At 30.7% G+C, this 17,441-nt stretch overlaps 2 protein-coding genes and 1 long non-coding RNA gene across 3 annotated transcripts; 2 read left to right on the top strand and 1 right to left on the bottom strand.

The window, feature by feature from the left end:
* Positions 1-2,086: 2,086 nt before the first annotated feature.
* LOC123660242 lies at positions 2,087-8,314 on the top strand. Its single transcript, XR_006744152.1, has 2 exons — positions 2,087-2,226; positions 7,827-8,314. It is a non-coding gene; the product is annotated as an uncharacterized LOC123660242 (long non-coding RNA).
* LOC123660235 (protein phosphatase inhibitor 2-like) lies at positions 6,645-13,442 on the bottom strand. Its single transcript, XM_045595335.1, has 3 exons — positions 12,918-13,442; positions 10,976-11,100; positions 6,645-6,858 (listed from the first exon to the last, which is right to left on the bottom strand). Exons 1-2 carry the CDS (start codon positions 13,314-13,316, stop codon positions 11,017-11,019), a joined length of 483 nt encoding a protein of 160 aa, XP_045451291.1. The 5' UTR covers positions 13,317-13,442; the 3' UTR covers positions 6,645-6,858; positions 10,976-11,016.
* A 230-nt stretch (positions 13,443-13,672) lies between these two features.
* On the top strand, positions 13,673-16,355 carry LOC123660232 (protein aveugle). Its single transcript, XM_045595332.1, has 3 exons — positions 13,673-13,867; positions 13,991-14,104; positions 15,821-16,355. Exons 1-3 carry the CDS (start codon positions 13,826-13,828, stop codon positions 16,001-16,003), a joined length of 339 nt encoding a protein of 112 aa, XP_045451288.1. The 5' UTR covers positions 13,673-13,825; the 3' UTR covers positions 16,004-16,355.
* Positions 16,356-17,441: the final 1,086 nt, after the last annotated feature.

The following is a 17,441-nucleotide window of genomic DNA, read 5'->3' as shown; positions in this document are numbered from 1 at the left end:
ATTTCGGATGAGTTGAATATATATTCATTTTTATGAACATTACACGTCTGTGGGTTTTGTATGTGTGTTTATTATATGTATAAGTAAAATCACTTTCGTTTCACATCAAAATGGCTAAGTAACCCTTTCATAACACCTCTCACAATTAACCACCTCAAGGACAATTAAACATATTATTTATTATTTACCAAAAAAAGGAGGAGATTCTCAATTCGATTTTTTTTTTTTTGTTTTAATATACCATATTTTTTTTAATGTACCATACATTTTTTGAAAGTACCATACATACGTCAGAACTTTTGACTGAGTGGATCGATTTTGATGATCTCTTTTAAATGAAAGGTGGTGCGTGTCATGTGGTCCCATTTAAATTTAATTGAGATCTGACAAGTACTTTTCAATCATCGATACAATTATTCATTTTACATCTCAGATAGAAGTAGTTACCAAAAAAGTTACAAACAAGTCGAGTTTCGAGTCTGAAGATAAAATGTCATTGGTTTTATTGTGAAACATTCTAGAGCGTTAAAATTATTTAATCTGTCACACTTTTCACTGTCTGACATATTCTTAAGGTTTTAAGCTAGAACGAAAAAAAAAAACTAACTAGCATCACACAAATGTTATCACGTTTATTAATGAGACGACGCAATAATGAATATATTGTTATATTATGATTACAATTAGTCATATCTGGCACTATAACAGTATATATCGTCGGTCCAGTCACATAAGGTCGTAATTGAAAAAAAAATTGCTTAAATGTCGCCTGGTGTATAGTAGCGTAGGGGGGGGGGGTCATGCCCCGGGCGCTACTTACAAAGGGGCGCCAAACGGTCCGATCAACAAAAATTGCTAGTGCTAAAAAGTTCCTGTGTCCCGATTGGGGAATAAGCTCGCTACTTTACTGGGTGTATATGTCCAGTATAATACATTATTTGATTTAAAATATATATATAAAGGTGATATACAGTTTGATCCAAGTGAAAGACGCTAAATTAAGTCACGCATACTACATAATTATCATTACGCTATATGTAAAAAAATTAATTTATTGAATGTGCTTTAACCACAAGAAAGATTAAAACTAAGCTTATAATAATGAAACAAGGGAAGACACCTCTTCATACTTTTTCTAATATACTTATATTTTTTATATAGCTTAGAAATGTTATGCATGATATGTGGTTTAATTTATTGCATCTTGTATGTTGTATGTTTTTTTATATATATTTGAATCAAATAATAACGTTAAATTAGTAATAATGAATTTTATAAACCATAGCTTGTTCTGTCTTTTGCAAATAGGCCGACGATATTATATATAATTCTTACGTTAATTTAACAATTTATTTTTCTTATACTCTCTCATTAATGATCTATAAACAATCGTATCAAAAATAATCCGATATTAGCGTTATAAATTAAGGAGAGTCATTGATGGCTACATGTAAAGTAAACTTGTTCACATCTTAATTTTACACTCTTATATTTATGTTAACGTAATCTTACTTTTAATAAGGAAATAAGACGAAAATATAGTGAAAGCTAAAATACAAATTCTTTTATAATTTTTAGAAAGCAAAGCAATATCAAGGACACTAATTAAATAGACGACATTACGATTAAACATCCGCCAAACAGTCGAGCAGCATGGCGGATTAAGCTCCAATTATTTTCCTTCATGGAAGATATTTATGCCCACCAGTGGGACGTTTACAAGTTGTTTCAGAACGATATATTAAAACAATTTGTCTTGTATACGACCAGTTCATTTAACATTAAATACTTGTTAAAGTTTTGTAATATATACATAATAATAATGGTGTGGTTCAGAAAAGATTAAATACTGAAAAAAAATCGCCAAATCGATGTCATAACCTTAATCTATGTTGCAACACGAAGTAAATCATCTCCATATAAATTGCTTCTATGCTAATAGTGGAAATTTTACTGATTTCAGTTATTGTAATTAGTCATAATATAATAATGTAATATAAAATTGTATGTTTCCCAAATAAAAATAAAAAACAAAATAAAATAAAAATTATAGTTTTAACATTATCTGTATCATACGTATGTATGTATTAAATCTATACAAAGAATTGACAGTTCTTTCTAAGCTCTCATAAGTACGAAATACTTTTCGTTCCAAGCCTTTTACGAAATACGAATTCCAACACACACACTATTTCCACATTTCCGTTCCTAAATTGGTGTCAAGTGGTAAGTCTTAGGTGTTTTAGTGTTCGAAAAACATATAGAAAAAAGTCTTCAATGTGACCTTGAAATTATCCTAAAACTAACATACACAAACATAGATAATCTTTACACTTATTCATCGTCGACACGCACACAACGAAAGATCCAGTGTTGCCAGATGGGGCGATTTGTCGCGAATTGGGCGATTTTTTTCATGGATACGCTCCTTTTTTTAAGTTTGGGCGACAAGTCGCAAATTAGGCTCTTTTTAATCCTCAGCGTTGGCAACAAGTTAAAAGTACAAAAACCGTTATAAAAAATATTGTTTTTTTTAATGTCCCAATAAGCTTCCTTTAATTTTGAAATTGAGTCAATATATTTTATCTGTATCTTTTGTATTTTGGGACATCATGTAAGTTAATAATATTTTAAATAAATAATTTTTAATTTCGAGTCTGTTATGATAGACTGTCATATAAAAATAATAGACAGATGCTAGTGTATTATCAAACTTTCATTGGGCGACTACTAAGAATATTTTGCGACTTTCGATCATAGATGGGGCGACTTGAATCAAAACTTTCTGGCAAGCCTGGAAAGATCTACTCTATAATTGTGTATGTAAACACGAGTTCGTCCTAAGTCATGCCTATATCATTTGATTTGTCTTTAAAGCTTCAGACATACAAAATTATCGGTATCTATGCGTGCTTCAACACACGTCGCTATGTGTGTATGTGTGTTAAAGCATGTAATACATGGCATATGTTTATTACCACAATACAAGTCTAGAATTAGTAGTCAGTAAAAGACCAATATAACATTTGCCGAATTCTGAATATTAGTAATACTATTTTTCTAGAGGCCGGTCAGATAATTACATTACCTTCATCGTCTTTTTCGTCACTTGTGATGTTAAAAGGTCGTCGAGATATTGAGCGCCAATTTATCTATTAAAGTTTACATGAAGAAAATATAGTTATTGATCGTATTTACTGATATTGTGTTTAAAAATATTTTACATGGCAACTATTGTTGATTGATTGTTTTTTTAATGGCTTTCAGTTGTGTCAGTTGGGCACGGTTGATTTCGTCAATGTCACGTAGAGGCAACTATTTATTTATTTATTTATTCTTAATGTACACTAAAATACAGATGCGAATAGAGAAAGATACAATACAAGATGCACAAAGGCGATCTTATCGCTAAATAGCGATTTCTTTCAGATAGCCTTTTAGGTACTGGACACGATACAGTAGCAGCGGTTAAAAGTGTGCACATATTAAAGAGGAAAAATCAATAATAAATAACGTAACTAACTAAAAATACGAGGCATTATCAGACATACGTAGATATATACAACGATATGATAGACTTACATATATATATATATATATAACTTATATATGAATAAGTCCTAACTATTGTTGATTTTATAAAAATGTCCGTGTCAAATGGATAAAAGAGTTACTGAATTATTTATTCTACCTAACATTGGAAAAATAATAAGTGCTCTTTATCTTTTGTAAGCGTTCATTCGTTAAATGAATGAATGACGTTATTATCTGACCGGATTATATATTAAACAGTGTTGCTATCTAAAAATGTTTTTTTATGTAAATAACGTTTTTAAATGCAACTCGTTTACTGTATACTTTATTACTAAATATCTTCGAAATATTATAAATTTATATACTTTATTAAACAAATCTAAAATGACATTTAAAATCCTATGTTATATCTAACTTTTATTAAAAGCAGTTATCTACAAATTTTGATACAACTAGAAAGAACATCATTTCGTTTTGCAACAACATCTCTATCTAACACTCGGCTATTTAAGACGTACGAAAATATTTTTAAACTGATTCTTTTATTGCATAAATTCGAAATTTCAAGCATACTGATATTTTGAATTCAATTTGTACAAAATATTGTGATAAAGTATTTTTATGATTATTAATAAATAAGTGTGTAACTAAAATTTACAATGATTATAATTTTTTATTACTTTTAGCGGAATAGATGCCAATACCAATCCCAGTCAAAGAAATTTTACACTTTAATACCAGTTATACTGTTATAGATTCTGTGCCTATATATATATATATATATATATATATATATATATATATATATATATAATAGAAATTAATTGATTCTTGCCATTAGAATTTAAGACTAGATTTATATAGTTTTACTTAATTTAAAATTAAGAATGACATAAAAACAACTTTATTCCAATTAATCAAAATAATCCTGGTAAAAATCAGCACCTCTTATTTTTGCAAAATTTTAAAATACATGAGGTAAATCTAATAATACACGATAGTATAAATAATAAAATGAAAACAATTTTGAGTTGGACACACAAAATATATATAATATAAAATAAGTATTTATTTGGGATAATAAAAAAAAACAACATGCTTATTTTTATCTGCCCACGTAAAAATAATTTAAATAACATTGAATTCTTATAAATCTTCATCTATATGATATATGTTTACAACCATCCTATCTCATATTTTAAATCTATTCATTACAATACTAAACGTAATAAGAATTAAGTTCTTTTTGCCTTTTCATTACGTTCCTGTAAATCTATCTCTCCATAATAGCATTAAAATTACTACTCAAATATCCGTTACAGTTATGTTCCAAAATTTTAAAATAAGAATTTTTTTAAGTCAATTACAAACAAGTTTGCCATTTGAAAAAAATATACACCTACATGTTTTAAGAACCAAATGTTTTAAAAAAATGTTTACAGTTTAGCACATGATTTTTTTCATAATTTTCCGATCGAAACAATGAAAAAAATAAAATAATGTAAAATATTTCATATATGACTGCACAATGACATTGATATTAATTAACGCCACGAGATGTGACTAAGAAGCGATTTCATTCTTCCCACGTTAATTAATTCCAAGGTTGTTTTACGTAAATAATACTAGCTGAACTGCTTGATAACGCTTATTTTGAAGTCTATGGCTACCGTCCCCTACCCTCTTTCGACACTCTGGGATCAAAGCATGATGTATATGCGCCTATAATTTATCTAATATAAAAATTAGTTTTGACAATCTTTCAAAAAGATTCTCAACTATAAACTTTCAAACTCCCATTTTTTTTTAAATTATAATATAGACAATCGACACATCACAATCACATGATTACCAAGTTTCAATAACAATACACTGTTCAGGCGCAGATTCGATGCACATCAACTAGCATTATTTTGCAGTTTATCCGCTAATTACCTCTAGAATTTAATATATACTATTAGAATAGTATAGAATAGTATAGATCTAGAGATCTTAAGCTAGCAAGCTTACCAAGTTTCAACGAAATTAGTAATCTTAACATAAAAGACAGACAAGAATCCATTCATAAGAATCCATCAAATTTACATATCCTTGCAAACGAATTTATAATATTCGTAGAAATTAAATTGATATATAAATAGATAATGGAGAGATGTTTGTTTGAACATGTTTATCTCAGAACTTAGTAGTCTCAAATCACTAATAATCTAGATGATGAATTTGTGTGGACTTAGTGACGCTGTACTTCACGTAAGATTAACATGATAACAAAATGAAGATTCGAATGTGCTTTGGAAGCCTATTTGAATAAAGATATTTTTGATTTAGATTTCTAATAGAATTAAATTATTTTTTTTACATTATATAACTCTAGAAGTATAGTATGTTTGACAGGAGATAAACAGTAATAAGACATAATAAAAATAAATAATTAGAAAAACTATTCGTTCGAAGCTCAAGAAATATTCTCCAAGCCCACAGTAAAAAGTCCTTGATCTATGCCTGATATAAATATGAACACAACTGCACACCCACACATTAAGAATTCAGGGATGACTCGACCATTTAACAAATAAATAAATTACCTAACTACCGTCAGTTTACGTTCAAGCATTTTATGTGAGATGTTATTTACAAATCAATCATACAATAAATGGCGATACGATTATTATTATTAATAATGAATTTTTCATTCATTTTTCATTTTCATCATGATGATGATGATGATGATGATGAAGAATGAATAATAATGAATAATAATGAATTTTTACAAAGGTCTATTACGTACTTCTATTTTTTTAGGATTATTGAATTGATATTAGAAACAGTTTTAAAATTAAATTTATATTAATATATTTATCAACAAGTCATGTTCTGAATTAAGTCTTAAAGAGACAACAAGAATGAAAATTTTCAAACTGAATTGAATCAAATCTCTAATACAAGATAACCTTTGAGTTATAAATGAAATAAGTATATTTAAAACATTTACGGTAGTAAAATTATTATAGTAATGTACATTGATTAGATTTTAGGGATAGTTATTATCAAACAGTATTTAAAATATACAAGACACTTCAATTATCACCCACTTAAAATATCTAATTTATCTGAAGATAAATTAGATATTTTAAGTGGGTTACTTTGTGACAACAAAATCGTCCATTCAATTGAAGACCTTCATAAATATTCATGACAAAACTATAGTAAGGCAAGCACTTATGATTTTGTTACTGCGATACAGGAACACTGGATGCCTATGGAAATAATTAACAACTTGTCCGATCGTATTGTCTCATAAGCCGGAAGTCATACTATGGAACCCTGGAAAAGACAGGAAAATATTTTTTATATTAAAAGTATTACAAATGTGATAGTTCAGATGATATGTTGTTCTTAATAACGTCGGGACAGCTTAACAAAACCTTTTTACGTATATTTAAGTACCCACGCAGAAAATTTCAAGTCAATTCCGAGATTATTTTAGAAATTACACGGTTATTTGTAAGACGTGTCAGAGAGTTTGGAAGTAAAGGCCGTACCGTCTCTTTCCGAGGATGCTATCACATTTATTTTACACATCTTATATACGCTAAAAATGTTATAAGATTCGCAAAGTGACAATACATTAAAGTATGGTATCGTTGACATCGAAGCCGCGTTGGCGCAACGGTCACAGCTATGGATTGTACCTGTTGCGCTGGCGGTTGCGGGTTCGATCCCCGCACATGACAAACATTTGTATTGGCCATACAGGTTTTGCCGTGGTCTGAGTGTTTGTGCAGTCCTGTGTCCTGTGCGTCTTTCCGCCGTGCTTCGGAAAGCACGTTAGGCCGTCGGTCACGGTTGTTATCATGTACACCCGATAGCGATCGTTATTCATAGTAGGGAATATATCCGCCAACCCACATTGAAGCAGCGTGGTGGAATAAGCTCTGATCCTTCTCCTACATGGGGAAAGAGGCCTAGTTAGTGGGATATTACAGGCTGAAGCGTATGGTAGTACTTTTTATTTTAATGCGTTTTTCTCAAAACCCAATTTTCAGTCGGTGGTCGGATCAGTGTCAAATTTTAATAAGCTTCTAAAATATATATTTTTAGTGATTAATCGAAAGTTTTTACTGACCGACGAATATTTATTTTTTTATAAAAATTTAAAAAAAAAAACGAAAAATCGATATTCTGGATTGAGACGCCGCCAATTTGTCAAAAAAAATAATCGGTTATTCCTTGTTGTCCTGTTTATTACTAATATAATAATTAACCGAAATCTGTTTGGTTTTCTATTTCAGATTACCCAGCCCGTATAGTGGTCACCGCAAAACACCTTTTTTACGAGAAGCACTGAGAGATGACCTACAGTAACTTTCAACGTTATTATTTTTACAAATAAAAAACGTTAAAATACAGTTGAAAGTTACTACAATATGTTTACAAAATTTCATATTAGTAAACTTAAAAGTATTTTCAGGGAAAAATCTTGAAAGAGCGCTTTTTGGTCCGCCTAACTTTATGTGTAACACCCTAAATATGTGGGTAGTTAACTAACATTAAATATTGTAAAAGCGTACTAAATTTTAGCTACGTTTGAAAAGGCACGAGGTCACGAATGCTACATTTGTGTAAAATACAAAGCTGATAATAAAAAAGAAGAATAACATGAGAGCTGCTAAGCATCTAATGCTGTCTGTAACAAGCGAAACGAGATTCGCTATTTTTATACGAGACGATTATTGTGGTTTAACTAAAGTTTAAAAATGCAAACATATACCCGACCTAAGTAATTAAGCTTTTTATTGAGAGAAAAAAAATATTTTGCCGACGTGTTGATTCAGTTGTCTCAACAACTGGCTGTTACACTAGGTCGTGATCAATTATGACTGCGGGTTCATTTTTTGCACATGACAAAAATTTGTGAATATGCCATTCATTTTTGCCCTGGTCTTTGCGTTTGTATGTTAATGTCTATTACCCTATTTAGGTAATAGACATTAACTTGCTAATGCATCCGTTGCTACTTTCTATAAGTAGTTATTTAAATAATTGTGTTTGCTCGCAAACGAAAAAAAAACCGACTTCAATTACATCGAAGAGTAATAAATACAACGTAGATCGACGAAAAAATAGTAATACTTTGTTCGTATTCCATATAACGCGACATTATAAAATTGTAGAATTATATAATGTTCTACTGCTATTTCTAACATTTTGTTAGCGATTGTAGGCAGAAATTTCATAAAAGGCCCGTCGTCGATTCGCGCGAAGCGCTGACATCGCTTATTACGGCGGGTTTTTTAGTTGAAGCGGATTTATATTGAATTACGGTTTATGTCTTTTTTATTAAAAATATGTAATGTTCATGTTTTCACACAGCTCCGATGCACGACTGGAGTTTACCCCTTCAGATCAACTGTCTAAATAGGCACAAAAAGGCTTACTAGTCTAAGAAATATATTATTACTATATCAAATTGTAAATAAATGAATGCAATAACGCCATCTATCGGAACCTAATTGCGTTATTAGAAAACGTCTGAACGCCATCTCTAACAAGGTCATTCGTTCAGTAGATTTTACTGTTCAATTTTTTCATTCCGGGGCCTTAAATGAAAATCGATTCTTAAGGAGAAAACTCCAAAAACAGTCAAGTAAATACGCCATATCAGATATAGCTCAAAAAGTTCGAGTCAAATCTCAATTATATTTAAATGGGACCACATGACAAGCACCACCTATCGATTAAAAAAAGAATCATCGATATCGGTCCACCCAGTAAAATAGTAATGAGGTTAATATAACGTTGGTCGACGTAAAATAGCCAAGTAAATACCCAGTATTAGCGATAACTCAAAAATTAAAAGCTCAAATATATTTATAACGAATAAACTGCTACTCTCTACTCTAGTGGAATATTGTAATTTGATCGATAGTGAACGAAGTAATTTCATAACATTTTGATAGATGGCGTTGTGGCAAAGTATTGAACATGACCACAGTCGTCTTAACATCGTCATGTAAATACGTGTCATCAAAGATTACTCAAAAATTGCTCATTATATCTCAATCATATTTAAAACGGACGACATGACAAGTATTAGCTTTTGATTTATACAAAAAAGATCAAAATCAGTGCACCCAGTAAAAAGATATAACGTATAATACAACGTAGGGTGACGAAAAAACCGTCAAGTAAATACGCAATATTAGATATAACTCACAAATTACGAATCAAATCTCAATTAAATTTGAATGGGACCATGTGACGAATAGTAGCTTTTAATTTATATAAGAAACGTCAAAATCGGTGCACCCAGTAAAAAGTTATGAGGTATAATACAACGTAAGGTGACGAAAATAATGTCAAGTAAATACGCGTTATCAAAGATTAATCAAAAAGTAGTTATCAGATCTCGATAAAATTTATATGTGACCACATGATAAACATCAGCTTTCGATTAAAGTAAAAATTATCAAAATCGATACACCCAGTAAAAAGTTATTGCGGATTTTCAAGAGTTTCTCTCGATTTCTCTGGGATTCCATCATCAGATCCTGGTTTCCTTATCATGGTACCAAACTAGGGATATCCCCTTTCCAACAAAAAAAGAATTATCAAAATCGGTACACCCAGTAGAAAGTTATGTGGTATAATACAACGTAGGTCGACGAAAAAAGCGTCAAGTAAAAACGCATTATTAGATATAATTCGAAAAGTAGTTGTTAGATCTCAAATAAATTTAAATGGGACCAATCGGCACACACCACCTTTCGATTAAAACAAAATTTGTCGAAATCGGTCTACCTGGTCAAAAGTTCTGATGTAACATACATAAAAAAAAAAAAAAAAAAAAAAAAAAAAAAAAAAATACAGTCGAATTGAGAACCTCCTCCTTTTTTGGAAGTCGGTTAAAAAAAATAGTTATACAAAATCTTATCATATTAATACATGCTTAAAGACACGCACGGATTCGAACCAGTCTTTTACGTATTTTAATTAACATTGACTAACTTGCGTCACTTGCATTGAAAGTAACAGTATTAGTAGACAGATTATTTAAGAAAAAATAAAATGAAACTAACCAATGAGTCTAAAGATTCCACATTAAGCAATCATTTTTTTTTTTAAATACAAGTCAGCAAACAAGCGTACGGTTCACGTGATAGTAAGCGATTACCGTAGCTTATAGAAGCCTGCAACACTAGAAGCGTCGCAAGCGCGTTGCTGATCCTGTCCCCCAATCCCTCCAGGAGCTCTGGTTACCTTACTTACTACAGACACAACACTGCTTGAAAGTAGCGTTATTTAGCTGTGATCTTCTGTAAGGTCGAAGTACTTCCCCAGTCAGGCTGTTCCAAATTTTAAGCAGGATATTTCTTACTGTGCCCAACCTCAGTTTAAATAAGGTTATTATGATGATTAAAGTTATAGGTAATAAACTAACCAGCTGGAACACTTAGCATGTTAAACAACCAGCCGTGTCAGTCAAGTAGCCGCTGCGTCTGCTTTCTCGTCGTCTTCGTCGTCTTCCTCCTCCTGCGCGATCAGCTGTCTCGCCAGCTGTAAGGCCTGGAAACATCAAGAACAATTTAATAATAATAACATATGAATAATAATTTTATGTACCTTGAAGGGCATGTAAAGCCGTCATCCCTATTTATTATCATATATAGCTGATAGGGATTTGTGTTAGGGAAATTATCGGCAAGTCTGCAGTGGTGCAGCAAGATGAATGCAAACTGTCTGCTAAATTAAGAAGTGGCTTTCGCCTAACAGAGAAACATTTAAAGCACGATTCACTTAAGCTTAGAGTTTCCTTAAGCAGAGCAGTATGAATAAATTTCAAATCTTAAAACAGGTACTAGAATGTGATATTTTAGTTTTTTTTTTGGCATACACTACTTTGCGAATTAAATTTTTTGATTAGTGAGATTCTAAGAAAATTAACGAAAACTGTTGAATTTATTTTTTCTTGTCTTCATTTTCCCAAGTTGTTCTCAGTTCACAATGAACACTACTTTATCAGACAACATAATAAAAATTAAAAACTAGCCATTAAGTGGTGGTAAAGTTGATGCATTATTTTGCCCAGACAACTATACAATTAACACTTACTAATAATAAACAAACTAAAGTTTTCAAAGGAATTTGCTTGAAAATTAAGACGCTTCTCACTATAAAATTTAAACAAATTTTAGAAAATATGTTCAATCAAACACATGATCCTGTTTGTAAGGTAGGCAATTTAATACCCATGTTCTAAGGTAACCAACTAGTACAGGCACATGTTGATATTTGTAATATTGTACATACAAAACATACTCAAATATTCCACTCGGACTCGTGGTTGGAATCAATCCCACAAACCCAAGAGTAGAAAACCGGATCATATTTCAATTAGACTTTTTATCAATCTATTACAAAAAGTATGAGAGACAAGATTGTTGGACACTACACTGATAAGAATCCAAATAGCAACATGCCATTTCATACATAATAATTATGTAATAATGACAATGTATGTAATTGCTTTATGATTATACAAACATAATTAGATCTTTATAGTTAAATTAAAGTATCATTTACTTGTTAATAAATTAAAATAAAGTCAATTATAAATAGTAAGTCAGTAAGTAGCTCAATTATCATTACCCGCCAACCTGCATTGGAGCAGCGTGGTGGATTAATCTCTGATCCTTTTCCTACATGGGGAAAGAGGCCTATGCCCAGTAGTGGGATATTACAGACTGAAGTGTAAACGAAGTATGATCAGGCGAAGCGAACGGAAATTGAGAGGCAGATAAAGTTAATGATGATAAGATGAGAGAAAAGTTATGTTTCGTAAGTTTTACTTCAGTCGTGTGGTCTAAAGCACTCGTTGTTTTCCTAATTCTGTTGATTTTGATAACTTAAATCTAAAATTAAATTCTTTAAAACAGTATTTAAAGTAAAGCTAAAGTTAATTACATTTAGCATTTATTATTAGAATATCTCAGTCATGGTCAATAGATAATTTGTTATAAAACATTAAAAATGCGATAACTGTTGTCTGATAAAACGGAAGTAGGTGAGTGCTTTAGATAAGTTTGTGACGTTCACTTAAATTGTCACTTTACTGACATAAAATATATCAATATAAATAAAAATGATAACCCTTTTTTCTCGTTAGAGTTATATTTTTATCTTATAGGATAAATTTACAAATACGAAAAATCATATAGCACAATTTCTAGCACTAAAAATATAGTTTCATTCATTTTCATCAGAAAATAAGGAATACTTTTGTAGTTGGGAAGCAGTTGCAATTAAAATAAAATTTATAAGTCTTAGTTATAAGAGATATACAATGAACGTTAAGTAATAAGCATTTTTTAATAAAACGGTACCTGAAATTCATTGTAATGCATTTTCCTCTTTTTCTCGAACTCGAGCCGCTTCTGCCGCTCTTCCTCGGACTCTTCCTCCTCGTCACTGTCGCAGGGCTCTACACATTTTGGAGGCTTATTCATACTTGCTGCTAATTTGGCTGCTAAAATGTTTGCATCCAACTCATCGCTCGGCTCCAAGTCACCATCTATGGTCTCGGAATAAGGCGTTTTCGGTTCATCCACCTTCATATGCCCGTAATCCTTATTCGGCGGATGAAACGTCTCCATAATATTCATTTCATCAAATCTCTGCTCTTTCGCTCGTTTACTAGTCGACGGCCCTCCATCCTGATTGTCGATGCTTCTCGATGTTTTCAGGATGCCCTTTGAGGGCTTCTTTTGCAAATTTTGAGCCATATTTATTCAATTCGACATAATACTTGGCACTGAACTATACTTCACAATTTTTAAACAATTTTTAAAACTGACAAATTCACCCACTGATTCTATGTATTTCTTCCATTTTGACAGCCGCAGTCATAATCTTTTACACAGATGTAATATAATTTTTTCCTTGTTCAATCATTGTTGAATATTATTATTTCAATCATTATATTGCATCATATATAATTTGAAGAATATTAACGGTTTTTCAATAATTATGACTACTAAATGATTTTAATCTTCGAATTTGGTTAATAATATAACGTAACATACTGTTATTCTAATTTCTATTTCTAATTTCTATCAATTATAGATTTTTTTTTAGTATGCTGTGGTTAAAGTATCATAAATGTCATTCCTAAACCTTGGTATTTTATATTTCCATTTGTAAATAAACACAAAACTACGTTTCCAACAAAAATAATTAAGTTGAAAAAAAAACGTGGTTTGAATTTTCTTAAATGTAGAATAAAGAATTTACAATGGTCGAGGACTCCAGTTTGAATTCCAATAAATCAACGAAGGTTATGATTCAACTATTACGCACGTCTTTAATGATATTTAATTTAATAATTCTTCAAGATTTATAGTCGTATGTGTATTTTACTTAATTTACAAACGTTTATTATATTTAAATGCCTTTTCAGACCAAAACCACTCGACCTAAGGCCGTTTACCTGTGGACGGAAGCTGACGTTCAGAAGTGGCTACGTCGTCACTGCAGTGATTATTACAATTTGTACTGGGAAAGGTTTCACGAGGTGAGAACAATTATAGATAAAATATTTTTTTTATATAATAACTATCGACCAGCAATTCAAAAAGAAAAAACGAGTTAGTTATCTGGAAAAGAGTGCTTTTTCATGATAAGACAACTTGTTACAAATACTTTGTCTATATTATACTTAAATTATAGTTTCTTAGTTTTTTTATTTACCTTTTCAGTACTGAAGTGTAAACTAATCATTATTGGTGGTCTAAGCAATAACATTTAGATCATATAGCTTACTACTTATATTATATTAGCAACCTCTGTCCATTCATATTTTTTTTACACAATAAGTAATCACCAATATATAATATACTAAATATACATATACACTATGGATGTAAACGTCTGAAATAAATGCTTATTATTATTATTATTATTATAGTGCTTAAGTAATGAAATGGATTTCATATGTAACAAACACATGTCTTTATTCTTTGTTAGATGTTTTATTTTTAACCGACTTCCAAAAAAAGGAGGAGGTACTCATTTTGACTGTTTTTTTTTATGTATGTTGCTTCAGAACTTTTGACTGGGTGGACTGATTTCCACAATTTTTTTTTAATCGAAAGGTGGCGTGTTATTTTGTCCCACTTAAATTTATTTGAGATCTAACAACAACTTTTCGAGTTATATCTAATAATGCGTTTTTACTTGACTATTTTTTCGTCAACCTACGTTGTATTATAATAATACGCATAACTTTTTACTGGGTGTACCGATTTTGATGATTTTTAATTTAATCATAAGCTGATGTTTATCGTGTGGTCATATTTAAATTTCATTGAGATCTGATAACAACTTTTTGAGTAATCTTTGATAACGCGTATTTACTTCACTATAGTTTCGTCTCCCTACGTTGTATTATTTGACGATGTAATTGAAGTCGGTTTTTTTCGTTTGCGAGCAAATACAATTATTCATTCCTATATTCAAGTGAGTTTTGGGATAAATTTATCCAGACCATATTTCTATCTAATAGATCTTACTCAGTATCCTTGCTTATTGTGCCTTAAACTATGTTCAATTTATTTTAAATCCATTCAGTAATGAGTGGCCAAGGCACAAATGTACATAAAAATAAAAAACATCAATTACAGAATACCCTTAAATTTTTTTGAGTTAAACTTCTTTAGAATCATTGTGATTTGAATCATTGTTACTCAATTCGACCGTATATTATATATTTTTTTTATGTATGTTCGAGGATAACTCCGTCGTTTATGAACCGATTTTGATAATTCTTGTTTCGTTGGAAAGGAGATATCTCTAGTTTGCTACCATGATAAGGAAACCAGGACCTGATGATGGGATCCCTGAGAAATTGAGTGAGACGCTTGAATAGTCGCATAACTTTTTACTGGGTTTACCGATTTTGATGATTTTTAATTTAATCGAAAGCAGATGTTTATCATGTGGTCACATTTAAATTTCATCGAGATCTGATCTGACAACTTTTAGAGTAATTTTTAATAATGCGTATTTAATCGATAATTTTTTTGTCTACGTACGTTGTATACTTGTCGATATAATTGAAGGCGGTTTTTCTTCGTTTGCCTGCAAACACAATTATCACGAGACCGTGATCATCGTCGATAGAACAAATCGCATCAGCCTACCTTACATAGAGAATAAGATATTATGTTACAGTTTCACAATTAGTATAGTATTTGATAAAACCTTTTAATTTTTTTCTTTTTATTTTCAGCATGATATAACAGGTAGGGCACTTGTTCGTATAAACGACAACACGCTACTGAGAATGGGGATAACTAACAAGGAACATAGAGAAGCCATTTGGAGAGAGATACTGAAACTGAGACTCAAGACTGATATTGTCGAGATCAGGGATTTAGAAAGAAGTCATTATTACTTTAATTATGATTTGTGATCTGAGAGTCCGTCCACAAATATTTATTATTGTGTTGTAATTTGTCAGGAATTGTCAGACTTGATAATATTTATATCTGTATGAACAAATTTTATGGATGATCATTTAAAAACTGGACCTTCCGTAAAATACATCATGCAAAATTTTGCCATTTTGGAAACATCCCTCCAAAGTTGAGGAGTCGTTTGGAATTTTTTCGATTTCGAAACTTTTTACAACAGTTATATAACGTAACGGTAAGTATATAACGGTAAATAGACTTCTAAATAAGTGATGACATTCTATCGTCATAAAAAAATATGAACTGTAGAGCTATGTCAAAAAAAGGAAAAATAAATAAGTGAGATTGTCACCTTTACTTAGAACCACCCCTCCCTTCTCCGTGTTATATACTATGTTCGAACGTATTCAAAGGACGACCCTTTAAGTGATGGTTCAATAGTGAGATAAACTTTTCAAGCTTTTATTATGGTTATCATGATGTAAAATGTGGTGCCTTTGTAATTGTATACTGTACACTCATGAGTTGTGTAGATATATTATAGTAGTAGGAGGTTTAAACTAGAGACGAACTTCACCCATCTTCTTAATGTATAAAAATTATTTTATATTTATTTTAGTATATTTGGAAAATAATCGCGAAAAGGTTGTCTGAAAAATCCTGGCCAGGCTATATTTAATTCATAGTTGAAAAAAATATTTTATTATTTTTCAATTATGTTATCTATTATTTTCATGACATAACTATTGGGTTGGCAGGTATAAACAGATATCTAATATATAAAATTCTCGTGTCGCGGTGTTTCTAGTTAAACTCCTCCGAAACGGCTCGACCGATTCTCATGAAATTTTGTGTGCGTATTGGGTAGGTCTGAGAATCGAACAACATTTATTTTTCATGCCCCTAAATGCTAAGGGTAGTCCATCCCTAATTTTTTTTTTTTATATATTTTGATAACTTTTTTTATTTTTATTTTATTATGATTTAGCATCAAAAAATAATACAACCCTAAATTTTCATAATATATATGGCAAAACAGCGTTTGTTGGGTCAGCTAGTATTAATATATTTTGTTCTAGTTACTTTCACCCACATGTTTAATAAATAAATCATACATTAAAATGAGCACTATTTCATTGCGAATACTATGACATAGGATTGCCTGCTGAAAGTCTGGTTTGAATAGTCGTTGCCGAATATAATATAGCCTGACAAGGAATATTCCAGCCAAATTTTCGCGATTTATCATTGGCATTCTAAAGAAGATAATTATTTCATTTTTATCCACTAAGCAGATGGGTGAAGATTACGTCTAGTTCGTATCTTAGACTATAGAATTTATTCTATTCAAACTGTTACTAGTACCGTCAAATAAAGAGAATGTAATTAACTATCAAAATGATCTATAAACGCAAGAGAGTATATAAAACCTGTTTT

The sequence above is a fragment of the Melitaea cinxia genome, chromosome 15 (genome assembly GCF_905220565.1).
Source record: "Melitaea cinxia chromosome 15, ilMelCinx1.1, whole genome shotgun sequence".
Classification (NCBI taxonomy): Eukaryota; Metazoa; Arthropoda; class Insecta; order Lepidoptera; family Nymphalidae; genus Melitaea; species Melitaea cinxia.
Note: the sequence above shows the minus strand (reverse complement) of the source record. Positions and strands in the feature narration are given on the sequence as shown.

Excerpts from the sequence above, each read along its gene's own strand:
- LOC123660232 (XM_045595332.1), top strand. The coding sequence starts at position 13,826 with ATGGTCGAGGACTCCAGTTTGAATTCCAATAAATCAACGAAG. Across the intron at positions 13,868-13,990 it reads ATTCCAATAAATCAACGAAG|ACCAAAACCACTCGACCTAA; the intron begins GTTATGATTCAA and ends ATGCCTTTTCAG. Across the intron at positions 14,105-15,820 it reads ACTGGGAAAGGTTTCACGAG|CATGATATAACAGGTAGGGC; the intron begins GTGAGAACAATT and ends TTTTATTTTCAG.
- LOC123660235 (XM_045595335.1), bottom strand. The coding sequence starts at position 13,316 with ATGGCTCAAAATTTGCAAAAGAAGCCCTCAAAGGGCATCCTGAAAACA. Across the intron at positions 11,101-12,917 it reads TGCATTACAATGAATTTCAG|GCCTTACAGCTGGCGAGACA; the intron begins GTACCGTTTTAT and ends TGATGTTTCCAG.